Source organism: Mesoplodon mirus, assembly GCF_964341445.2.
Source record: "Mesoplodon mirus genome assembly, chromosome: 3".
In the NCBI taxonomy this organism is placed as follows: domain Eukaryota; kingdom Metazoa; phylum Chordata; class Mammalia; order Artiodactyla; family Ziphiidae; genus Mesoplodon; species Mesoplodon mirus.
Genome location: NC_138978.1, coordinates 33561934 through 33587743, shown reverse-complemented (window position 1 = coordinate 33587743; position 25810 = coordinate 33561934). Strand labels below are relative to the sequence as shown.

Below are 25810 nucleotides of genomic sequence, written 5' to 3'. Positions count from 1 at the left end.
CATCTCCTCAACTGCTCTTCTGTAATGGACATCTTCTTTACAGTTATTTACCTGCAAGAAGCTCGGTGATTTATCGCATAGATGGAGATCTTCCCTTAGACTAGAAAAATCAGTGAAACTGGTTGGGGCCAGATTGAAGATAATTTAAGGCGCCTTGTTTACTATTGGTCTCTTAATTCCCCCCCAAATAAAAATAAATAACACTTTCTTCATAATAATAACAGTATATTCTATCATAGACAAATTTTTAAAATATAGTTAAATTGGAAATACAACAAAAAGAAAATAAGCACTCATAATTCCACTACTTATGTTAAGCATTGTTGATATTTTGGTGAATCTCAGGGTTTCCTCTGGACCACTGGGGGTGGGGGGAGTTCATTGATGGCCTTTGAGGTTTCTGTGATCCTCTGAAGATAATATGGAAAATTTATGTACATGCATAAAAGAAGTGGAGTTTTGTTGTTTTTAGAGAAGGGGAGGAGAAGAAGGATCCATAACTTTCATCATACTTTCATAGGGGTTCATACCCAAAAGAAGGTCAAGGATCAGTTAAGAATATATATGTATATATATACATTATTCTGGATGTTTTTATTTATAAATATAATACTTTAAGACTGTATTTTAACTTGCTTTTATTTTAATATATTTTTCTAAATTATTAAGAATATATTTCCATGTCAGTTCTTAGTCAACAGCGACATAATGTTTCATGTCAGAGTAGGTTTTTGTTGTGGCCAATCCCATGGTTAGACATTTATGCTGTTCAAAGTTTTCCCCTATGGTAAACAACTCTAGGGTAAAACATCAGTGTAACTAATTCTTTCTCATTCTTAATTGTTCCCCAAGGATAAATTCTTAGGTGAAATGACGTCGAAGAATATGCAGTTTTTTGATAGGCGGCTGCCTTATTACCCTCCAGAAAGGGTTTACCAGTTTAGTTCTCCTGGTTCTCCCTCACATGTTCCTGAGGTGCCCTAGTGGAGAGGTGCTGTCCCCTGCCTGCAGTGCCACTGCCTTGGTGCTGTCCTCAGTCCATCACTAGCCCTGGGCTTCCTAGAGGTAAAGTCAAGCTGCTCGAGGCCAAGCAAAAAGAGGCAGCTAGTTCATTTATTCTTAGAACTATTTGGACTTGTATGCTTCTGCTGATTTGAATTTTTTCCACCTCCAAAGGGTACAGTCGGCAGTGGGGGAGAAACAAAACTATTCTTGTTCCAGGGACATTGGGTAGATGTCTCTGAGGCTAGTAAATAAGCAGATTCTCAATCTTATCAAGAAAGTTTCATTCTACGTGGGAGCTGTGGAGTGTGGATTATGGTTCAGATTCCTTTTCATAATTCTCTGTGACAGACTGCCTAATTATAGTTGCTTTTTTAAAATTAAATTTATTGTGGTAAAATATACATAACAAAATTTACCATTTTAATCTTTTAAAAATTTTATTTATTTATTTTTGGCTGTGTTGGGTCTTCATTGCTGCACGCAGGCTTTCTGTAGTTGTGGCAAGCGGGAGCTACTCTTCATTACAGTGTGTGGGCTTCTCATTGCAGTGGCTTCTCTTGTTGCAGAGCATGGGGTCTAGGTGTGTGGGCTTCAGTAGTTGTGGCACACGGGCTCAGTAGTTGTGGCTTGCAGGCTCAGTCATTGTGGCTCACGGGCTTAGTTGCTCTGTGGCATGTGGGATCTTCCCAGACCAGGACTTGAACCCATGTCCCCTGCATTGGCAGGTGGATTGTTAACCACTGCGCCACCAGGGAAGTCCCATTTTAATCATTTTTAAGCATCCAATTTAGTGGCATTAAGTACCTTCACATGGCTATGCAACCATTACCACTATCCACCTCTAGAATTTTTTCACATCATCCCAAACTGAAACTCTGTACCCATCCAGCACTAATTCCCCATTCCCCCCTCTCAGCCCCTGGCAACCACCGTTCTGTTCTCTGTCTCTTATGAGTTTGACTTCTCTCTTAAATAGTACTTCACGTAAGTGCACTTGTATGGTATTTGTCCTTTTGTATCTGGCTTATTTCATTAGCATAATGTCTTCAAGGTCATCCATGTTGTATCGTGTATCAGTACTTTATTTGTTTGTATTGCTGAACAGTATTCCATTATGTATACATGACATTTATTTTTATTCATCTGTCGATGGGCATTTGGATATAGTCATTTTTTAAATTAAGTCAATTTTTGGTCCATCTACAACTAGTTGTTTTTTTTTGTTTTAATTTTTATTGAAGTATAGTTGCTTTACAATGTTGTATTAGTTTCTGCTGTACAACAAAGTGAATCAGTTATACATATACATATATCTACTCTTTTAGATTTCCATCCCATTTAGGTCACCACAGAGCACTGAGTAGAGTTCCCTGTGCTGTACAGTAGGTTCTCATTAGTTATCTGTTTTATACATAGTAGTGTATACGTGTCAATCGCAATCTCCCAATTCATCCTACCCCCCTTCCCCCCTTGGTAAGCATAAGTTTGTTTTCTACATCTGTGACTCTATTTCTGCTTTGCAAATAAGTTCATCTGTACCATTTTTCTAGATTCCACATATAAATGATATTATACGATATTTGTCTTGCTTTTTCTGACTTACTTCTGTATGACAATCTCTAGGTCCATCCACATCTCTGCAGATGGTACTATTTCATTCCTTTTTATGGTTGAGTAATATTCCATTCTATATGTGTACCACATCTTCTTTATCCATTCCTCTGTCAATGAACGTTTAGGTTGCTTCCACATCCTGGCTATTGTAAACAGTGCTGCAGTGAACATCGGGGTGCACGCATCCTTTTGAATTATGGTTTTCTCTAGATATATGCCTAGGAGTGGGATTGCTGGGTCATATGGTAATTCTATTTTTAGTTTTTTAAGGGACCTCCATACTGTTCTCCTTAGTGGCTGTACCAATCTACATTCCCACCAACAGTGTAGGAGGCTTCTCTTTTCCCCACACCCTCTCCAGCATTTATTGTTTATAGATTTTTTGATGATAGCCATTCTGACCAGAGTGAAGTGATACCTCATTGTAGTTTTGATTTGCATTTCTCTAATAATTAGTGATGTTGGTACTAGTTTTGATACCGCTTTCCATTGGCACATGGTTTTTTCCCTAAAACATCCTTTTAATCTTTATAGTGCTTCATTTGCTCACTTTGGGTCTTTTCTTATTTAGAAATGAAGCCCAAGAAGAGATATATAAAAAGGGACAGTCTAAAAGAATATGGGGTGAACTCTACAAGGTAAGACTTTAAATTCTGTCTCACTGAGTGGTTCCTTTGGCTTTCATGATCTTATATGAGAAAACTGACTTGGATCTGTTGAAGCTCTGTCAATACAAATTCCACCTCCAGGATGGATATGTCTGTGCACGTACTACCATTGTTCTAGATAACTGCATTTTTAAATTACTCATATAATAGTAATAACCACATTGCATAGATTCACATATTCTCTGTTAATATTTCTTTGGATTACCTGCTAAAATGATATTCCTGTTGAGATTTATTATACATGGTTAGAGCTGCATGAGAATTTTTGAGTTTCTTAGTCTAGCCCTCTCATTTTACAGGTGAGAATTCAAGTCTAGAAAGCTTGAATGCCTTCCCCAGCTTACCCAGGTAGTTAGTGCAAGGGGCTTTGTGTCTCCTGAGTCCTAGTCTAGTTCTCTTCAGCTGGCTGAGTTTTAGGTCCACACTCAAGTAATATTCTCTGTGACGAAGACTTTCAAGCATAGTCACCTCATCAAATAGTAACATGATAGGAAACTAATACCATGAAAGCAAACAAAATTTTTTAGTTTTTTGTAAAATACTCAGAATCTGTAACATGGAAACTTAGAGGTCTAAGAAGTAAATGAGGGACTACCCTGGTGGTGCAGTGGATAAGACTCTGCACTCCCAGTGCAGGGGGCCTGGGTTCGATCCCTGGTCAGGGAACTAGATCCCACATGCATGCTGCAACTAAGAGTTCGCATGCCACAACTAAGGAGCCTGCTACAACTAAGGAGCCCTCGAGCCACAGCTAAGACCCAGTGCAACCAAATAAATAAATAAATAAAATACTTTTTTTAAAAAGAAGTAAATGGTTCTGCTCACTAATGCATAGCAGTTGTGAAATAGACAGGTTTCATCCAAGCTAGTTCTATTTGGAATTCAACAAGTTTCAGATACCCACAGGATGAAAACAGTTTTTTGAGTACTGATCCCTGGGCTTTGAGATTGGCTACCACCTGCTCTCCTCATAAGACAGTTGAGAGGTTATCTCTATTGTTGCTTTATTTTTCCCAGGTTCCCTTAAATGTCTTCTCTCTTTCATTTTGCCTTTGTACTCCTGTAGCAAGTCACTTTTGCCTCTTTGAATTTGCAGGTGATAGATTCATCAGATGTTGTAGTTCAAGTTCTTGATGCTAGAGATCCAATGGGTACCCGTTCCCCTCACATTGAGACTTACTTGAAAAAGGAGAAACCCTGGAAACACCTCATTTTTGTTCTTAACAAATGTGACCTTGTTCCAACCTGGGCAACGGTAAGTACAGTTGCTAATGCAAAACAGGTGACCAAGGCCACACGGCCTATGCAGGCTCTGAGTTACCCATGAATAAGTCAGTGTCGTGGTCTCTAGGATTTGGGGCAGCAGTTAAGGTGTTGCACTATTGAGGGTGTAGTCGTTCAAGTGTCCTCATCGAAAACAAAACTAAAATGGGCTTCACTGATGATGGGCCGTTACCTTTTTTTTTTTTTAATTCATTTATTTCTGGTTGTGTTGGGTCTTTGTTGCTGCGCGCAGGCTTTCTCTAGTTGTGGCGAGCAGGGGCTACTCTTCGTTGCGGTGCGCAGGCTTCTCATCACGGTGGCTTCTCTTTCGCAGAGCACGGGCTCTAGGCGCGCGGGCTTCAGTAGTTGTGGCTCGCAGGCTCTAGAGCGCAAGCTCAGTAATTGTGGCACACGGGCTTGGTTGGTCTGAGGCATGTGAGATCTTCCCGGACCAGGGCTCAAACCCATGTCCCCTGCATTGGCAGGCGGATTCTTACCCACTGCACCACCAGGGAAGTCCTGGGCAGTTACCTTTGACCCTTGATGGTTGGCAGTGGGACAGCTGCAGTGCCCATAGGATGAATGGTGTGCACCCTTCAGAAGGGGCGGCTGCCGAGGCCCCAGGTCTGTTTCACATTATGTTACATTAGTTGCATTTAGTAGCAATGAAGGCATTTTGGGAATATTGTTTTGTGTTTATAAGACAAAAGACAGGCTTCCCTGGTGGTGCAGTGGTTAAGAATATGCCTGCCGACGCAGGGGACACAGGTTCGAGCCCTGGTCCGGGAAGATCCCACGTGCCGCGGAGCAGCTACGCCCGTGTGCCACAACTACTGAGCCCGCATGCCACGAATACTGAAGCCCATGGGCCTAGAGCCCGTGCTCTGTGACAAGAGAAGCCACCATGATGAGAAGCCTGCACACCGCAACGAAGAGTAGCCCCCACTCACCACAACTAGAGAAAGCCTGCGTGCAGCAACGAAGACCCAACACAGCCAAAAATAAATCAATTAAAAGAAAAAAAGACAAAGCATCAGCTGTCATACTTGAAAAAAATATTTCAAAGAATTACAGCTAACATTTTCCTTAGACAACTGTGTATTTGAAGTACCATCCTGTTATTCAAGCTCTGGTTCTTCCTATGTTGTAAATAAACAGCTCACAGTTTACCAGCTTCTTTTCTTTTCTCCCTTTAGAAACGATGGGTTGCCATCCTCTCCCAAGATTACCCAACACTTGCTTTCCACGCAAGTCTTACTAACCCCTTTGGCAAAGGAGCATTTATTCAGCTTCTGCGGCAGTTTGGAAAGGTATTGCGACCTGACCTGTCCCCCCTGGAGTTGGACAGCTGTGGGTTTGTGTGAGAATTTCTCTTCCCAGGGTGTGTCAGAGAGTTACCAGCCTCACCTTCCACATCTTCTCGGTAGTGAGGACATTGTGTTCTGGAGATGTGAACACTCACAGAGCCTCAGGGATTCTGAAGTACTCTCTAGCTCAGCCTGTACCCCCATCCCTGACAAACGTTGCTTCCGTTTCTGCCGTGTCCCTGGCACCGGATGGTCCACCCTCGGCTCAGTGATGACGACGGGCCCCCTCCCCACACTATATCCCCACTCTGGGCTCCCGGGCTGTGCATTTCTCTTCCCTCTGCCTGGAAGGCACCCTGCCGAACTCCAGCCTCAGATCCCTGGTCAGATGCTAGTTCCTCAGAGAGGCCCTGACAGCACATGTTCTCGAAGCTTCATGTTCTGTACCTGCAACTTTGTATTTGTGTGTTCATTTACTCTTACCTGGCTTCTAACAGAGGACATCTGTCCTCTGTCCCACCCTTCCCCACTTCCCAGAAGGAACTCGTCCAACTCATAGCTGTTACTTCTGGTATTTTTTATTTTTTATTTTTCTATTCATCTCACACCCCCCTCCGTTTTACGTATTTGTTAAGTTCCTGCTATGGAAAATGAGGGTTAGGTGTCTTACCCCCGTCCTCCCTCTCCACTCCCTCTGTCCTTGTACGACATTTGCCTAAACTGTTACTCATTTAGTGTTTAGGTTATTATGACTGGAGTGTCAGTCCTTGCTGGTCCACAGTGCTATGATTATAATTCCTTTCTAATAGGACCTTCTGTTTTATCTGGTGTTAATTAGCTCCGTTATATTTGTCACTGACATATCACCAAATCCTCTGGTAGTGTGGGAACTTTCAGAGTGTCTGGCACCTCCCTTCCAGGTGGACTGGCTGCTCCCCAGGCTGCTGCTGGGTCTTCCTGGGATTTCCTTTCCCCGTTCTCTGAATGGGGGATTCCCATGGCTGTTCGCTGTGTTGTCCTTGTTCACTGGATCCCTTTTCTTTCTTGGTTTACTCCTTCCTTTTGATGGAACCTGTTTTCCAAAAGCTTTCTGAAAAGGAGTGCTTAGAAGGAACATTTTTTGAGACCTTGCATTCTGTAAATGTCTTCATACTACCGTCACACCGTTTCTTCTTAGAATGTTGAAGGCACCACATTGCATTGTTTTCTGGCTTCCGATGTTGCCATTGAGAAATCTGAGACCGTTCTGACTCCTAATCCTTTGTGGCTGAGATCTTTTTGAAAAAAGTTCCTGTTTTACAATGTCCCAATGATGTGCTTTAAGGTGGGTCTTTTATTGTTCAGTGAGCTAGGCATGGACATGACTTTTAGTCTGTTATTTGTCCTATACTGTTTTTTGGAAACCACCCCACGCCATGCCCCCCATTCATCTCTGTTCTTGTTCAGGAATTTGGTTTTATCTCCGGTTTAATTCTTGAATTTCCATTCCTTTTTTTCTGGCCTCGCCTCGCGGCTTGTGGGATCTTAGTTCCCTTACCAGGGATCGAACCCATGCCCCCTGCAGTGGAAGCGCAGAGTCCTAACCAGTGGACCGCCAGGGAATTCCCAATTCTTGAATTTTCTTTTCTTTTCTTTGTTTCAGTACATTTATGACATTTTACCCTATTATCTGGGAAGTTTCCTTGACTTGATCATTTATCTGTTCTATCACAAAATTTATTTTGCCTCTCACTTTTAATTTGTAATTTCTGAAAGCTCTTGTTTATGAATTGCCCTGCTCCCTTTTATAGCCTGTTGTTGTTTCACGGATGCACTGGCTTCTCTGTCTCTGAGAACAATGATAGTGGTATTTGGAAATTTTCCTCTACATTTTCCTACATTGACACTGTTTCCTCCAAGTTGCTGTTTTTCTGTCTTTTCTACTAGAGTCACACTTCAGATGTCTGGTTATTCTTGGTTCTCCACTCATTTAAGAGTGAGCCACCAAAAAAGGGCTATAGAGACTTTATGCAGGGGGTGGGCTTGTTGAATGAGAGATTTCACTGTAGGTGACTGGGCAGAAACCCAGTATTTTGTTGGGCGACACTCTAGATGTCAGTGTCTGTAGGGTGGGTTTTTTGTTTGTTTTGGCCGCACTGCATGGCACGTGGGATCTTAGTTCCCCAACCAGGGATCGAGCCCGTGTACCCTGCAGTGGAAGCACAGTGTCCCAACCACTGGACCACCAGGGAAGTCCCATCTGTAGGTCTTTACTCCTGGGCCTGTGAGTTTCCCTAGAAAGGAGTCTTCCTGTCTCCAGCTTGGGCGTATATAGACCTGGCTGCCAGGGTTCTGGGAACTCAGTGGGAGTAGGAGGCTGGGGTTGTACTATTCAATATTTAGACTTTCAACTAATCACTCAGGGAACACTTGCTTTCAATTACTGTTATCTCTAAATCTAGCGTCGCTTTCAGGTCTGAAAATTAAAGATATTTGCAGACATGCAGGGTTTCAAAAGAGTCATTATCTCTCCTAAGGCTCTGGGGTAGAGAAGTTGGGCACCCATGCCAGGTGAGGGAGGGGATGGAGAGGTGTGGCTATTTCTACAGACGGTCCACTGGTCAGTGTTCTGGATTTCAGTCACACCCTTAGAGGGGTCTGTACTGCTGATTCCCAAGGTCTTTCGTGATTCATTGGCAGTATATTTGCTGCATTTTTAGTTTTTCTACCTTTGCAGCCATGTAGCTTTCCTATTTTGTAGTGGGCCAAGTTAGATACTACTTTTTAACTGCTAGTCTTCTGTTAACATCACACATTAGTTTGTTCTGTCTCATCTCCAGCGCATGCTCTGGTTTTATATGTTTGGCTCTGTGGGTGTGTGTGTGTGAATTCCCACGCTGTGGTTCCAGTGGAGTTTGGAGGGAGTGAGGTGGGCAGGGATGTGCCATCCACCGTCTCCAGTCGGAAGTCCCCATCCGTTTGTAGACTCTTCCTGAGTTCTGCTTCTTTGAGACTTTCACCCAGTGATCTGGCTTTTGAAGCTGCCTTTCTTTTCTTTTGTTGTTTACATTTAGCAGTGAAAATGCAAAATACGTAGTGCAGAGAAGAAGAGGGATGGGTCATGGGATTGCCGGTTGCTGCATCTGCTAAGGTTCTCTTCCCTGAAGACATTTTATCAGTGGATGGTGTTCTCCTAAACTGATGACTAACAAGCTATTTCTTCCTTTGTTTCTCAACCTACGTACTTTTAACCTTAAAACATTCAAGAATAATTTCATATGAGTAACCGAGGAGCTGACTCACCTCTGATTTATTAATGAGTATGTGTATGCAGCCCACTCAGACTATGCAGGTGGTGCGTGTCTGGGTTTTAAATCAAGTCGTAGCAATAGTTTTGTACAGTATTCTTTATGGTAGCAAAGTAACACAACCTGTTTGTCCCATGGGATGTTCACTCTGTGTGTATGTGGTGTGTATTCTTTTTTTTTGAACAGTTGCACACTGACAAGAAACAGATCAGCGTGGGGTTCATTGGCTATCCAAATGTTGGCAAGAGCTCTGTCATAAACACGCTGCGCTCCAAGAAGGTTTGCAATGTGGCCCCCATTGCAGGTGAAACAAAGGTATGTCTGGCTCAAGGGAGTCTTATTTGCTTTGACTTACTTTATTTCCATGGAGGGTGATAATTCAGGACATGGAGATGTCTGTCTGCTTCTCTTGGATGAAGATCGCCATTGGGAGTTTAGTCTCCATATAATAAATAGTTGGCAACGTCCTGGGGCTGTTTCTGCCCTTTTTGATAAGACTAAGAGTACTTTGTGTGCCACTGCCTGGCTTTGGCGTGGTTTGGTATGTGCTGATGGAGTCTGTTTTAAATTGTCACTCCAACCTTTTGCTTTGATAAACAAAATTAACCCAAGAATATTTGGTGCCTGGGTTAAGAAAGAAAATCAATTTTAGGGTAGATTCTGTTGGTTGGGGGTCCTACCCTGGAACACAGGGTATTTGGGGAGCACTGTGGTTCTGCTGAAAGGAACAGGGGCCAAGCAGTATTAAGCTTCCAGGAGTACTTTTAAAAATCAGAAAAAGCTTTACTGGACGTTATTGCACAATACTAGATGGAGGTCCTGCCTCTGCATTATTTTTAGACCCTTAGCTGTTGGAAACTATAGTTTATGCCTCGTGGAGGTGCCTCATGCGCGGCCCAAAGAGAGGAGGGGCTTTGGAGCTTCATTACCCAGCAGGCTGCTCCTCTCTGACCCCTACCCCCCTCTCTAGTTTCTTGAGCATCAGGGGTTTGTGAAATCGCTTTCAGGGATTGACCTGGGGAAGTCTCTGCTTTTTAGGTCTGGCAGTATATTACCTTGATGCGCCGGATATTCCTTATCGACTGTCCCGGTGTGGTTTACCCCTCTGAGGACTCAGAGACGGACATTGTGCTGAAAGGAGTCGTGAGTATTTTGGTCCCGAGAGGCTCTTTGTTTGCCTTTTGGGGCCAGCGCTCTGTGGGGGAACTCTGGATACCTTTGCTTTTTACTCATTCAGCAGACAGTTTGGGGTCAGCCTGTCTGACCAAACTTGAGGAACATGACACTGAACAGGGCAGTCTCTCCATTCCACTTAAGCCTGTTTGAGGAGTTAGTGGAACCGTGGGCATATCTGGTCAATGTCATCCCACAAAAGAGTTTGTCGTTTACACATGGGCTCCAAAGGGAAGCAGGGCCTGTTTATGTTTAGAGCTAATTCATCTTCATGGGTTTATGGGTTGAGTCATTTTGGAACTCGGTCACTTCCTCACTTGTTTCTGAAGACGACCGAGAGCTTTAAATGGTCCCACTTAACCTTAACCAGTGCTTCTGGCTCTACATCCTGGGCGGTTCCTCCCCTTCTTTCTTAAACTATTCCCTTCTCTTTGTGTCCTGGGATGGGTGGACTTTTAACCATTTCTGCAAGTCAGTAGCACGAAGGGTTCCAGTTTAAACTATGTGCGGAAGTCACACTGTCAGTTTGTGGTGAGCCGAGGTTAGAGCTGAGTTCTGGGCTCCGCGGCTGCGGTCGGCTGTCCATGGCGCTCCTCTCAGCCAACTGCATCTCGCCACCTCCAGGCTAAGCTCCTGCCAGGCCCCGCTTGCTTTGAGGCATTGAAATCTGTTTTCAGATAGGGTTACAGAGAACACTGGGAACTTCACTCCTTCCATAATCAGGTCAGTAAGCAAGAGCTTTCCTATGAACATTTAGGTTCAAGTTGAAAAAATTAAGACTCCTGAAGACCACATTGGTGCTGTACTTGAACGAGCAAAGCCAGAATATATCAGCAAGACATACAAAATTGATTCTTGGGAGAACGCTGAGGACTTTCTTGAGAAGCTAGCTTTCCGGACAGGGAAGCTATTGAAGGTAAGCCAGGATTTGTGAGAATTCAGACTGGGACGTGCTGCAGGCGTGTGCGTGTTTCGTGTGGACCTTTTTTATATGCACGTGTGAGCAGTATGAAGTGCGGAACTCGGCACGTAGATGGTGCCAGCTGGGACCGCTGCCGTGCTTCCACACCAGGAGGTGGTTTTGTTGTTTGAATTTAATTGGGCCTCTTCCCGTGACATTTCAGGGTGGAGAGCCTGACCTGCAGACTGTGGGGAAAATGGTCCTCAATGACTGGCAGAGGGGCCGGATTCCTTTCTTCGTGAAGCCGCCCAATGCAGAGCCCCCTGTAGCCCCCCAGGTAAGAAAAGGGTGCACCCCTCTCTCAGGAAGCATGGTTACTGACCTGGCTGTGGTGTGTCTTTGGACCGCCGTCTTCTTCCTTTAGGGTAGAACTTTCAGCTGCCGTGTCTCCCATCCCAGGGTGCCACTGCTGTGACCTGGTGGGGGGGTGACCAGGAAGTAGATGTGTGATAGAAGCCTGAGTGTAAATGCCAGTTTTCAGGGCCTTGAAAAAGGAGGGCTCATTAAATGTGAGTGCTCTTGTGGTTTTTGTGTCTTGTCTTCTGCTTGAAGAACAGGCATTTCCAAGATTCTTTTCTTTCATGGACATTACGCCCAACCATGTGCCGGGAACTGGGAGCATAGGAATAATGAACATGGTCCTTGCCCTCAAGAAGCTCGTGGTCAGGTGGGAAAGGAGAGTGGTACAGTGGATGCTCAGGGAAAGTCTTAGGTTTGGGACCTCTGGTCTAGATTGAAAAGCTTCCCTTCCTGTTCCATGTCCCTCCCCCAGCAGTGGACTGCTCAGGGCTCCAGCTTTGACACTTTGCCTTTCTATTTCTAGGGTCTTTTTCGGAGCTCAGCCAAGTCTCTTGAAGAAGTGGCTTTAAGTTCTGCTTCCATGCTAATCTTTTGGGTCCATATTTCTCTGGTTTTCTCTCACCGGGCTCCATTCCCAGAGTTTCCATTGTCAGCTATAAATTTCCAGTTGAATATTTTCTCCAGCATTTCAAAATCAGCATATCTGAAACTGATGTTACTCAACCTTTTCCCTTCTCCCCACTAAAACCACCAAACAACCAGTACTGCGGGACAAGGCCCTGCCCTCCTGCACGTATACACACACACGTTCACACGCACGCATACACGTGCCAGTGGAGGAGTATTTGGTGTTCTCTGATACCAAATAGCTTTCATTTTTCCATACCCGTTATGCAAGCCTCTGCCACCAACTGGGTGTCCAGTAACTGCCAGAGTTCGTGCAGACCACAGGTTAAGGGCTAAGTCCCACAAGACTACCCCAACTTCAGATGCCAGCTGCAGATGGGGTTCTCAGGCTACCCACACTTCTGCCCAGCTGACTACAAGTTCAGAGGTTCCCAGGTTTGATAATTTGCTGAAAGGACTCACAGAACTCAGGAAAGTGGTTTGCTTATGACTACCGGTTTATTACAAAAGATACAAGTCAGGAACAGCCAAATGGAAGAGGTGCATAGGGCAAAGTATGGGGTAGAGGGTGGTGTGGAGTTTCCATGCTCTCTCCAGGCTGGCCACCCTCCCAGCACGTCAGTGTGTTCACCAACCCAGAAGCTCCCCAGAGCCCGTCCGTCCTTAAGGGTTTGTATGCAAGGTGTGTAAGTTCAGCCTTCATTACGTAGGCACGGTTGACTAGATCATCAACCACTGGTGATTGAACTCAATCTCTAGCCCTCTCAGCAATTGCTTGGGCTCTCCGGTGACCAGTCCCCAGTCTGAAGCTAGGTCCCACCACAGTCATCTCATTAGCATAACTTTGGGGGAGAAGGGATTATTACAGATAACAAAAGCAAGACACCCCTGTCTTAACCCGGGAGATTCCAAGGGTTTTAGGAGCTCTTGTGCCAGGAACTGGGGGTCGAGGACCAAATGCGCACTTTTATTGTCCTACAGAGAGACACGTAGTAAACAGATATGGATGTAACGGATGTAACGTACTGATTGCTGTGAGGGAGGCTAAAGCAGGGTTAGGGGTTTGTGGGAGACAGGGCAGTGCCTCGTACGTGGCGTGGTCAGGGACGGCCTCTGAGGAAGTGGCCTTTGACGGGGGGGCCCTAGTGATGGGAGGGAGGAGCTCTGCAGGTGTCACAAGAGGCTAGCGTTGCAGGCCTGGGGAGCAGAACCCGCAGCGCACCCGAGGCGGAGCGAGCCTGGTGTGTCGTGGCTCCGGGAGGACGTCGCGGGCGGGCCACGTGGCCGTGGCCTCTGACCCAAAGAGGCCGCCCCTGCTCCGTGTGGCCCTGTGTGGGAACGGCGGGCTTCCTCTAACTCCTCCTCCACGTCTAGTCGTTAACTTGAGATAGTCAGTGTCCGTCGTCCCCCGCCCCCGCTCCGTGACCCTCCTCCTTTCCTCTTTTTGGTGGTGGCAGCGACCCCCTTGAGAATCCGAAGGCTAAAAACCACCTTACCTGGAAAATGTACGGAAACGTACCTACGAATTTTGATGCAGTTTTTGATGCAGATTCCTGATGCAGTTAAGGCTTCGCGCAGCCACCTTTGCCTTTGGAAAATCCCTTGAGTTCTGCGAGCCTCAGTGGTGAGTGCGCAGTGGCGTCAGCTGCGTGAGGGCTCGCGCTGCCAGCCCGTGCTCCCTCCGCCCCTTCCCCGGGACAGGCCGCCTCCGGGCTCGTTCTGAACTCCTAGGAGGTTCCCTCCTCTTTCCTCACACCTTCCTTCCTTCGAGGTGCCTCCTCAGTGCCTCTCCTCTGCCCTCACGCTTTCTAAACTAGTGCTGCGATCGCCCTCAGCATTCAGCTGGGCCTTCATTCCTCTGTTATGGTGTGTGCTCATTTGGAATTACCCGTTTTTTTCTTTTTTTTTTTTTTTTGGCCGTGCTGCGTGTGGGATCTTAGTTCTATGACCAGGGATTGAACCCGTGCTCCCTGCATTGGGAGCACGGAGTCTTAACCACTGGACGGCCAGGGAAGTCCCAAGGTGTGTGCTCATTTGGGATGTGCTTTCTCAGCAACCCCCATTCCTTGCAGTCCCCAGGAACAGTGTAGAGAACCTCCCCTGTCTACATTGTAGAGCTGACTGGTTTTGATGGCTAAATACTCAGGGTTGGCGCATCCTCTGGGACCGTAGCTGTATTCCTCTGATCCTTCCATGCTGGGTTCAGGGTTTAATGCACATTGACTTAAAATAGATTAACAGTATGACTCAGGTGTGCATGTTTTCATGTTTTCGATACTTGCCCTTAGTCCTGAGAAGAGGACTGCCTCATTTCAGAGCAAGGTATGTTAGTCCAGAAATTCAGCAGGGAACTCTGCTCAATATTCTGTAATAACCTAAATGAGGAAAGAACTGAAAAAGTACAGATACATATGTATGTATAACTGAATCACTGTGCTGTACACCTGAAACTAACACAACATTGTCAATCAACTATACTCCAATATAACATAAAATTAAAAAAAGAAACTCAGTTTTCATTTTCTGATTCCATTTCTCTCCCCACCCCACCCCTTTTTGGCCTGACTAGCTTCCATCCTCCTCATCTTTGGAAGTTGCCACAGAAACAGCCCAGAACAACCCAGAAGAGGAAGTCACAGAAACTGTAGGTGAGGAGTCGGAATCCATCATTGAGAAGGAAAAAGAGGAGCCCGGTCACGGTGGCGCCGATTCAGAAATGCAGCAGATTCTGGCGCGGGTCCGGCAGAACTTTGGCAAAATCAACGTCGTGCCTCAGTTTTCTGGGGATGACCTCGTTCCTCTGGAGATGTCTGATATTGATGAAGAGCTGGAGAGCCTCTCCGCGGAGAGGGAGGAGGAGGAGGAAGAACAGGAACACCAAGGAGACGAAGAGGAAGAGTCTTATGCAGAGTCCCATGAAGAACACGCAGGAAACAACACCAAGGCCATTATTCAAGCCCTGGATGAAAAGATTGCTAAGTACCAGAGGTTTTTAAACAAAGCCAAAGCTAAGAAGTTTTCAGCAGTCAGGTAGCGTCCTCATCTTCTCACGAATTGTAGTTTGCTCATCCCTTTCCCAGAAACTTGCCATGAGGATTGGAGCAGTGTTTTTGTAGAGCTGGGGAGGGTATTGCCGTTTTTAAAAGGTGATCTGGGGCTTCCCTGGTGGCGCAGTGGTTGAGAGTCCACCTGCCGATGCAGGGGACACGGGTTTGTGCCCGGTCTAGGAGGATCCCACATGCCGCGGAGCGGCTGGGCCCGTGAGCCATGGCCACTGAGCCTGCGCGTCCGGAGCCTGTGCTCCGCACCGTGAGAGGCCACAACAGTGAGAGGCCCGCATACTGCAAAAAAAAAAAAAAAAAAAAAGTGATCTGTACGTTTTTCAAATTCAACTACCTGAAGTATGAGAAGCTTAGTATTGATAGTTCTGTCTTTTACAAATGCCCAGGAGCCGCCAATACAATGTTGCTTCTACGGATGGTGTTAACCACGGGAAGGGGAGCGGGGTTTCGTTAATCTGCGAGCTTGTCGCGGTCCCTGCGTCCGCGCCTGTGTGGGCAGCGGGGGGAGTGTGGGACGGCCCCATTGCTGTACTCTTCCCCTTTCAGAATATCCAAGGGACTGAGTAAAGTGGTTTTTGCAAAATCCGAAGAACAGAGAAGAACAGCTGAAGACGACGTCGAAGATACAGGTACAGTTGAATTATTAAAATCATGTGGATGTGATCTGCATCGTTAGAACGTTGGGGAATCTAAGTTTAATCTCCAAAGTATCTCTCGTACTGTCATCCACATAGATATTTATCATATCTGGCAGGTAACCCTGGTTCCACTTACTATTCATCACACAAATGGGCTTTTCTTCTTTTTATTCTGCACATGTCTTGGGGTTAAATGGGTGATTTGGGAAAATTCCTCTAAAAAGAGTACATTATGAACATTGTAATCTAAGGGTGGGTCCAAAGACAAAAGTTTTTTCTGCGGGGAGGATGGTTCACGTATTTATTCTTTATGTGGTTGGACTAGCTCCATACATTGGGTGTGTTTTCAAGACAAATGCAAACCCCGCCAAGGCCACTCGGCGCCCCCAGTTCTAGCAGCCTCCAGCCTCGTCCTGCTTTACTCTGCTCACCACACTCCCTTCACACCGGCCTCTGCCTTCCTTCTCCAGCACATCAAGCTCATTCCCACCTTAGGATTCAGACACATTTTGAATAAACAATTCCTGTTTCTTTCCTCTGTGTGTGCTTGTGTTTCGCTTCCAGCACCTACCAAAAAGGGAAAGAAGAGGAAGGCACAGAGAGAGGAGGAGCAGTCAAACAAAACTCGCAGGACGCTTACGTCCAAGGAAGTATGTGCTTTGGTCTGAAACGTCGCCCAGGTGTAGAAAGGGGAAGTCCATTTCTTAAGACTCACTCAGAAACTAATGGTCTAGAGTTGAAATCAAGAAACCCCAGTCCTAGGGCTTCCCTGGTGGCACAGTAGTTGAGAGTCCGTCTGCCGACGCAGGGGACGTGGGTTCGTGACCCGGTCCGGGAAGATCCCACATGCCGCGGAGCGGCTGGGCCCGTGAGCCATGGCCGCTGAGCTTGCGCGTCCGGAGCCTGTGCTCCACAGTGGGAGAGGCCACAACAGTGAGAGGCCCGCGTACCGCAAAAAAAAAAAAAAAGAAACCCCAGTCCTAAGTGACCTAGTTGAGGTCAGTGAAACAGGATCAAGGAGTGGGCTGCTGCATGAAGGTCCTTGAGCTTATGTCTTGTTTTAGGAATTCCTGATGGCTATCCTCAAACACGTGGACTACTGTTTGGAAGAGTCTGCTGGGTTTATGTGTCCTCAGGGAAGTGACACGTGAGCAGCAGAGCTGTGTAGGCAGAGAGGTCACCGCCTCCTGTGCAGTTCAGCTCTGTAACTGGGCCCTCCAGAGCTGGAGGGGGCCCTCTTCGGAGGTGGGGAGCTTGTTATCAGAGTGATCAGCCTTAGACCAGAGGACCACTTGTCAGGAGCTCAGGAGAAAAGATTCAAGCGTTGGATGAGGGTTGGACCAAATGACACTCTGTAACTTGGAGTGGTCACAAGTCACAATGGAAGTTCAGACTTGGGTCTGTGAGGTGAACTCTCCCTTGTTGGCGCTGCTTCTGGTAGTTGTGGGAGCAGCGTGGGAATAGAATACAGAAACAGGGGGGCCTGTTTTATGATTTTCAGTGTTTGATTGGTTTTTTTCCCTCTTTGTGTGCGCCATTTTTTACAGCGGAGGCGAGAAACACGGCAGCAACGATCCAGAAAAGTCGGTGTACGCTACTATGAAACACACAACGTGAAAAATAGGAACAGGAACAAAAAGAAGATCAGTGACTCAGAGGGGCAGAAAAACAGACACAAGAACTTGAAACATAAGCAGTAACGTTTTAAAAGTTGTTTATTAAATTCTACAAAAATATGCACTTAGAAACTCTGTTCATTTTCTTCATGCCCAGTTGGCATTTCGAAGGCCATGGATGCATCTGTTCTGAGATTTGACAGTTGAAACCATTCACCAGTGCTAGTGAAAATAAAGATAAGCCCCTCACCCCCAAGGATCTCAGTGATGGGGTCCACTGGAACTTCTGACGCTTGAATTAGCCCTGTGAGTTCCTCAAGCATATGGAGATATCTGACAGAAACAGGCCTGAGGTGTAGAAAATGTGGAGTGTGGTATTTCTTTTGTACTGGCAATGAGCAATTTAGGACAGAAGCTCTTTGGAATAGTACTGTAAAAAGAAGAAAATTTTAGGGGTGTCATGTGCAGAGCCTAGGCTTTAAAATACGAAGAAAAAGCCACAGCAGCTTGTGTTGTCCGTCGTTGAGTCTGCAAGGGGAACCTAACAGGACATGGGTGCTGTACTGTCAAGGAGTCATGGGACCAGCACATCTCGGTGACCACAGTTCTTTCCCATGAAAATGACAGAGCACAGACAGGCCATTTTAGTGGAATCTTGGGATTAATTGCTCAGGACACCTGGATGAGGGTAAAAGCTGTGACTTCAAATTGGAGGTTAGAGTGTAGAGGGCTTGTTTGACTCAGTGGAACACAGCTCTTCTCGTTGGACTGCAGTTCAGCCAGTGAGCCTGGAAGCCCTAGCCAGGACAGGTATCCGACCTGAGCCCCTTTCCAAGAAAACACTGAGCACTTGAGGCCTTCTGACCGAGGGGAGATGTTAGTGCCGCCTTAGTCATGCTAGTTGTGAAGTTTGACTGAATGGTGGCACTCGTTGAGCTGCTGGTGTGCCCTGAATCAAGGATTTATGTCACTCATTTAGTCTTCTGGGTCTGTGAAATCAGAAGACTCCTGAACCTCCAAACTGAGTTTAGCTTACGAGGAATAGTAAAATGCACTTGTCTACAGGCCATGGCCCAGTCATGAATAATTAGAACTGAGAGTGAGGTTTGGGCTAGTCAGGCTGTAGGGTTGGGGTTTGATTGTCTGCAGAGCAAAGTGAACAAATCAGTGCTGGGGGAGGAGCGGAGGTCCAGGCAGCTCACAGTGGACACCGTGACCTGTATTTCTTTCCAGCACATGTTTACTTTCTTGAAACCCATGGGTTTGACCCTGCCATTGCCTCCTACCCAGGCAGTCCAAAACTAAGGAGGATGGGGTCCAGTGACTTGGCAAGCGGGGATAAGATGACACGGTATAAACCGAAAACTCCAAAATGGGGTACTAGAACTGCACTGGAGTAGGGATGATGAAAAGACATCAAATAAGGGCAAGACTGAGGCCACAGGAGCCCGGGTTAAGGGACAAGATGAATTGCGGGGCAGAGAAGCAGCTTTGTGTGGCTGGAAATAAGTAATAGTATGGAGTGACAGTGAGAAAGGAGCTGCTCCACCTGAGAGGGATACAGCCAAAAGGGGTGAATTCTGAGTCTCGCTGTTGGAGTTGGCAAATCCCAAGGTTGGCCACGTACAGAGACTTCCTGGGCCACACCGCCTTCTGCTGTCCAGCCCGGAGCCTGGCTGCCAGACTGTAGGTGTTGCACCACGCTGGGGCGGTGGTGTGGCTTCTGACAAATACATAGGTGGGACCAGGGGAGGGGTATGGCTTCACTCAGGAAGCTTTTTTTATTACAAAGGGCTTAGGATGGGGTAGTAGTGCTTGCTGAGACTCATATGGAAATTATCACTTCTTTGGTGCAATAATGCCTTCCAGTTGGGCCTGAAAAACAAAAGCAAACTCCGTTAATATTTGAACTTGCAGCCTGACACAAATAGCTGAGAGGTGATAAAAGTCTCCGGGAAGAATAATTCAAATGCTGCCACTCCAAGTGTCTTTCCCTTCATTCCCAACTCCATATTTTCTAGATTAGCTGGTCTCTGGCTTGGCATTCAGTCTTGCTGCATTAGGAGAAATCAGAGCTATCCTGGTTTCCATACAATAGCTGCTCAGTGTGTAATATAAGGCATTGAAGAGGAAATTGAATAAAAGTTGTTGAAATAGTGGTTTTTCAAGGCTCAGATTTCAAGCCTGAGTATGTCTGCTAAGTTAAACATTTGGCTCTCTGGTTTGGGAGCCTGGGAGCTCTGTGCCGGGACAAGAGGTTTTGGAAACAGCAGATTTTCAGCCACTGAGACAACCTGATACCCAATTAGAGAAAATTGCCACCATTGAGTAGGGAGCTGTCCATCTTGTGTGTAAAGCTTCAGACACTTGGGAGTTATTTAACTCTGCTCCTCGGGCAGCCAGTAAAATAATTCACTCTCAGGGTGTGTGAACAGATCTCTAAGTAGGTCTATTCTGCGGACTGCAAACACTGCTTTATTTGCAGTGCAGCTTTGAGCCAATAAAAATAACTCACTTCTAAAGAGTCCTTCACCCTGGGGATTCCAAGGTTGCTTGTAATGTTAGAAAGATGCCAAGGTATTCTGCTTTGCTCTTGCCGCCAATACCATAGGAGGAACTGAGGAACTTGAGCTTATGATAAAAGAATATGGCAGATAAGGGAGGGAGACTGCTAAGTAAACAGATTCACATCTGGCTGTGAAAGTTTCTTTGTTTTGTTAAACTCAGCAACAAGAAAATCTATGTCATCCTCCACTAGCAATTAACACAAGCCCTTCTTTATCTCAAATGCCTGGCCTTGGCTTGTAGTACCAACAAGCCTGCCAATCGCAAGAATGTAAGCTTCTATGAAATGAGGGAGGAAAAGGAGATACATCTAGGGGCCCCTCCGGGCCAGGGCCATGGGAGACTGCCACTGAACGTCAATAGGCCATATATCTAGAGCAGTGGTTCTCAAACTTTGGCAAACATCAGAATGGAGAATGTTGCAGCATGCAGTGATTCTGCCCACCTTCACCATTTGTTGGTAAAAAAAAGTATATTTTACTCTTTTTGATGAAGTTTGAATCCTGTTTTATCTCATAATTAACACTTGTTTCTGCAAGATTAGCAAAATGATGACAATTGATGAAGTTCTGTAATGGGCACATGGATGTGTATTGCATTATTCTACGTTGTGTTTCAAAATTCTCATAATAAAAAGTTAAAAAAAAAATCACCTGGAGACCTTGTTAGAATGGCTTGCTGGACCCCAACCCCAAAGTTTCTGATTTAGTAGCTCTGGGCTGGGCCCAATGATTGGTATTTCTGAAAGTTGCGGTGATGAGGATGATGCTGGTTTGGGGCCCAACCCTCTGAGCACCTTTGGACCAGACAGAGAGCCTGGAGCTTCAGAAGCCTGGCCCCCTGCCCAGCCCTTTTCACTAGTCCCCCTCCCTCCCTGCAGCTCAGTTGGATAAAAGGATACCATCAGCAAAAGGGCTTTGATGAAAAGTGCCTACAGCTGGGTTCCTCTGACCACACGCCTCGGGAAGGTTCCTGATTTGAAATGGTTCTTCCGTCTCGAAGGGCCTTCCCTGCCCGCCCCGAATGCAGGGCCTCAGAGGGAACTGCAGGTAGGAAAGCACTCCCATGAGAGCCGGCTGGAGAGACTCAGCCCACTCTTAAGAAGTCTCCAAAGCGCCAGCTGCCATGGGACAGACGTCCCGCTTCTTGACATAGCCACCTCTCCCAGACGATAGGCAACTTCTATCCAAGGGGAAAAAAATCCTCCACTGGAGAGCCAGCTGAGGTGTCATGGGGGTTCAGAGCTGAGTATACAGCCTCTCTTCAGAGCCAGATGGAGATGGACAGAGAATCTGGGTAATGATCCCTCACCTCTCCCCAAAAGTCAGCGTCCTTTACTCCTTGGCAGTATTGAAAGTCAGTGTAGGACAAGGAACCAAATACTTGGCCTGCTCAGCTGGCAGGGCCGGGGGCGGGGACAGGGGTGGCAGGAGCTCCACCTGGGCCTGGGCATCGATTACCTTCAGCTGCTGATTAGTCCGCTTCAGGAACTGAATCTCTTCGTTGTGCTTTGTCACCTCCACCTGTCTCCTCTCACTCTCCCGCTTCTCGATGGCCTCACATTTTGCCTTCTGCTCATTCACTTGCCTCTCCAAATCTCGCTTCTCCGTTTCTAATTCTGCAATCTGAGGACAGAATCCCCAGTCATGCTGGGACGTTGCCAAGTGGACGGGGCAGTGTGAGTGCCTGGGTGAAGGGGACCTGGGACACAGCTGTCCAACCCAAGGCATTGCCAGGGTCTGTACTGCCACCCAGTGGGAGGTCAGTGACTGGCAGGGCATGTCCAAGGGGAGACAACTCTGCCATGACTGGACTGGCCATGACACTGAACCAAAGGGTCCTCACTAAGGTGATGGGAGAGCACCTAGGAGGCCGGAATTTGGTGCTGGAATGACGAGCTGTGGCCCTGAGATGGACAGAAGAGTCGAAGAGGGCCAAAGTCTCCTGGTGGAACCACTCACTTTCCTCTCCATGTCTGACTTCCCCTGCTCGGCCTGCAGCGCCTTCCTCATGCCAAATGCCACGCTGCTCTCATACAGGGTCTGGTAGGCAGCGATGGTCATGCGGATCTCGTCCCGGACTCGCAGCAGCAGCAGCCCTCGCTCCGCACAGCTGATGGTAACCTCGCGGATCAGCTCATCTGCCGAGGCACGCATCGCGAGGTCGGAGAAGGCAGGCAGGAGGGGAAATGCACCGCACCTACTGCGAACCACCTTCCTACTGGGAAGTCGGAAGGGCACTAGGGTATGTCCTCCTCACTTGGAGATGGGCCTCAGGGAGGCGCCTTGCCATGCAGCCACTGCTCTGAACTTGGCACTTGGGAGTACAGGCCATCAGCAAGCCTGGTCTGGCCAGTGCAGAGGCAGACAAGAGCCCAGGTTTGTCTGTGGCCGTGGGGGCCCTCTCTTCCACCGTTAGGCAGAAACTGGGTGCTGTTCAAAGAATTCTGACTTTTTCAATATAAACATGGTGGCTGTTTTAAAGCAGCTGGAAACTCCTATGTGCCCCCTTGGCTGGACTGGTTTGGGGCCAGAAACAGCAGGGTCTAGAGCTTGTCCACCCGTCTCCTCCATAAATGCTGACTGGGAGGGCAAACCAGAATCACACTCAGACTGAAGGGAGCCTGCTAGTCCCGTGCAGCTGCCTGAGGGTTTGGATGCGGTTTGCATGTCTGAGTCCACACGAGCTGGTGAGACTAGACTGAGGGCTAGTCATCTGACACCAGCACCCAAGGAGGGAGATCTCAAATCCCTGCGTCTGTCGGGTTACAACAAATCACCCTGAAATATTTTTCTGGACCAAGGCCTAATGTTGATGGATGGATATAAATATAGAACATTAAATTTTTCTGATTAAAAAACTAACACATTGGGACTTCCCTGGTGGTCCCACGCTTCCACTCCAGAGGGTGCGGGTTCAATCCCTGGTCGGGGAACTAAGATCCAGCAGGTCGTCAGGAACACGGTGACTGACAAGGTGGGGTGGGAGGGGGAAGAGGGCACGATTGGCAGTTCCGGGGTGGGGCAGGAGGGGGGAGACAGACATTCCAGGATGGGGCAGGCTTCAGCTGCGGGGGACTCAGGGCCTGGATCTGTGCGAAGGGAAGGGAAGGAGGAAGTAGAGGGTGGTGTAGCTTCCCTCGAGTACCGCTCACCGAAACACTGCGAGTACAGCTCCCGGCGCACCGGGCAGATGCCGGTCTCCCGGGCCTGCCGCTGCTGCAGCTTCAGGTCCAGCTGCTCCTGGAGGTGGACCACATCCATCCTGGTGCTGGGGGTGCTGGACACCTGCTGGATCCAGAGCTGCGTGTCCTCCACCCACTCCCTGCGGGACAGACACAGCCAGGCTGAGCGAACCCCATCCACCAGACAGGGTCCTCAGGATGTGAGCAGAGATGGCCCTTTGTGCTCTCTGCCTGGGAGGAGTGAGGGGCGGCTCTGTCCCCGACCCACCAGAATCCTCCATCGCTTCCTCCCTTGATGAGTGTGTGGCTCCAAAGCCACACCCACTGTGCCACCTCCACGGGGCCCCTATCTTGGGGCTAGGCTATCTTCATTCTCCCACGACCCTCTGTGAGGTCATCATCCACGGTCCAGATCTTACACTCCTAACATGTTGAGGGCAGATTGATGGTGGTTGTTGCTTGATCTGAACGGAAGGCCCAGCGGAAATTCCCACCAACTTGTGGGTAGGAGACACAGGGGACTATAAACCTTGTGCCAGCCAGAAAGAGGTGAATGGTGCTCGCTTCAGCAGCACATATACTAAAATCAGAAAGAGGTGAATGTATGTATTGGGGGTGTGTACCTATATGGGCCCCCCGTAGCGAACCTTGTGTCAGAGACACAGCCAGCTTCTGGAATCACGACGGGGGCCCTGAGGGCAGAACCACCATGAGGGAGAGGATTCCATGCACTGTTGAAAGGGAAGCAAGTGAAAAACACCCTCCCCTCCTTTGACCTCCATTTCAGAGGAGATTGCAGCCTGGCTTTTACTGTTTCCCCTTTCCATCATAACTTTAAAAACTGCTGTCAACTTATTACCTAAAAACAGTTGAAAGGCACTGTGATCACAATGATCATTGTGGCTGCAGAAGAAAGAAGAAGGGTAAGGGGATGGTGAAGAAGGGAGCTCTTTTAGAAAGGAGTCTGAAGGAAGGCCTCCTAGAGGAGGACTCAGGACTCCTCACTCCCAATGCAGGGGGCCCGGGTTCAATCCCTGGGAGCTGGATCCCACATGCATGCCGCAACTGGGAGTTCTCATGCCACAACTGAGGAGCCCGCCTGCCGCAACTAAGACCCAGCGCAACCAAATAAATAAATTAAAAAAAAAATAGATGGTGGAAGCAGAGTAAAAAGCAGTCAGATTTGGAAAATAATTTGAAGGGAAAGCCAAAAGAATGTGATGAAGGACAGGACATGTGATGTGAGAGATCAAAGGGAATGAAAGGTGGCCTGTGCCCCTAGTGGAAAGGAGAAGACTGAGAATGAGCTGGGTGGGGGAAGGAAGACATTGTGATTTAGTTTGGACATGTTGAGTTTGAGATGTCTATTAGACATCTTCATGAAGGTAATGAGGAAGTAGTAGAATATATAGGTATGGAGTTTAGGGGAGAGGACAGGGCTGCAGAAAGACCTGTGGGAGCAATCAGCATATAAGTGATGTTTAAAGCCATAAGCCTGGGTGAGAGCACTCAGGAAATGATGGCAGATAGAGAAGAGGTCTCCCCACTACCCACATTACCAGGATCTACCCATGTGCAAGCTCTAGAAACTCTAGGATGCTGGGAGGAAATCTCAGTCAGAAACAGAGACAAGGTGCCTCCTCTCCTCTCACATCCCCAAGTTCAGGGATGCAAAAGCCTGGGCCTCCTCCCAGCCACTGCTTTTTTACCTCGGGGGCAGGATGGCATTCAAGATTTCTTCTGCCTGCTTTGTAGGATCTGGGACACAGGAAGTTGAGGGGAGCTTGGTCTTTGGTGGCTGTGGGACGGGACCTGAGGGTCCGGGCTGCTGAGGGCTGACTTTCAGTGGCCGAACCTGAGAGGGAGGGACAAGTTGGGGCAGGAGGTGATTCAGACACTCAGCTCCACACACCCTGGCCCACTGGGTTGCTCCAGCTCTCCTGCACATCTCTCCCCTCTTCCCAGCTCACTTTCCCCCGTCTTCTCAGCCGAAGTTATGTTTCAGAGCTGAAGGAGGTCACGAAGAATCTCTGGTTCCACCCCAACCTAATGCTTGTATCTTCTTGAAGAAATGTTTCTGGCACAGCTGCTCAGGCCTCTGCTCTAGTGATGGGGCAATCACTCCCAGATCTATTCTTGGGGCTACCGTGAAAAAGGGTGAGCCCCATCCATCTCCCTGTGACTTTCTTCCCCATCCTAAATCTGCCCTTTGGGGTCACCCAAGATCTGGGCTTCTTGTACCGCTCTCCTACCCTCCTTCTCCGGTCCCAATTCCCTTTACTCCCAGTCACTGCAGCCTCTGTCCCTCGGGACTCCCGATCCTCAAGGCAGGGGTCGGTCTTTCCCCATCGGAGCTTCGTGCTCCCCCACCTTCTGAGACCCGTCCTTACTTTGGGGCTCCGTTTCTCTCTGTTCCGGCTCACCAACACCGGGGTGTCATACTTGAGCAGAGAGTCCGCGGGGGGAATCATGGCGGCGGCGGGAGTAGTAGCCCAGCTGCGGCCCTCCAGTCAGGCCTTGTTTGCCGTCGCCATGGAAAC

At 47.6% G+C, this 25810-nt stretch overlaps 2 protein-coding genes across 3 annotated transcripts in view; one reads left to right on the top strand and one right to left on the bottom strand.

Moving 5' to 3' along the window:
• The window catches only part of GNL2 (G protein nucleolar 2), a 26555-nt gene extending 8914 nt beyond the window's left edge, over positions 1-17641 (top strand). Inside the window, exons 6-16 of the mRNA XM_082613944.1 lie at positions 3191-3257; positions 4384-4542; positions 5747-5860; positions 9331-9459; positions 10183-10287; positions 11075-11233; positions 11442-11555; positions 14775-15235; positions 15814-15896; positions 16470-16555; positions 17453-17641. Of these exons, the coding sequence (XP_082470070.1) occupies positions 3191-3257; positions 4384-4542; positions 5747-5860; positions 9331-9459; positions 10183-10287; positions 11075-11233; positions 11442-11555; positions 14775-15235; positions 15814-15896; positions 16470-16555; positions 17453-17605 (1630 nt within the window). The 3' untranslated portion in view covers positions 17606-17641. The remainder of the gene's footprint in view (positions 1-3190; positions 3258-4383; positions 4543-5746; positions 5861-9330; positions 9460-10182; positions 10288-11074; positions 11234-11441; positions 11556-14774; positions 15236-15813; positions 15897-16469; positions 16556-17452) is intronic.
• DNALI1 (dynein axonemal light intermediate chain 1) lies at positions 17626-25810 on the bottom strand. 2 transcript variants are annotated; one of them, XM_082613947.1, is made up of 7 exons: positions 25661-25810; positions 24980-25125; positions 23241-23410; positions 22048-22226; positions 21547-21711; positions 21046-21129; positions 17626-19396 (listed from the first exon to the last, which is right to left on the bottom strand). In XM_082613947.1, the coding sequence occupies exons 1-7, from the start codon at positions 25739-25741 to the stop codon at positions 19361-19363; spliced, it is 861 nt and encodes a 286-aa protein (XP_082470073.1). In that variant the 5' UTR covers positions 25742-25810; the 3' UTR covers positions 17626-19360. The 2 variants fall into 2 exon arrangements, with proteins under 2 accessions (XP_082470073.1, XP_082470074.1); XM_082613948.1 differs by lacking the exon at positions 21046-21129 and having other exon boundaries at positions 17631-19396.

Coding starts and splice junctions, on each gene's coding strand:
- DNALI1 (XM_082613947.1), bottom strand. CDS start 25,741: ATGATTCCCCCCGCGGACTCTCTGCTCAAGTATGACACCCCGGTGTTG. Junction 21,712..22,047: donor AGTCAGACATGGAGAGGAAA/GTGAGTGGTTCC, acceptor TTCTGTCCTCAG/ATTGCAGAATTAGAAACGGA. Junction 21,130..21,546: donor GGACTAATCAGCAGCTGAAG/GTAATCGATGCC, acceptor TCCTACCTGCAG/TTCCCTCTGAGGCCCTGCAT.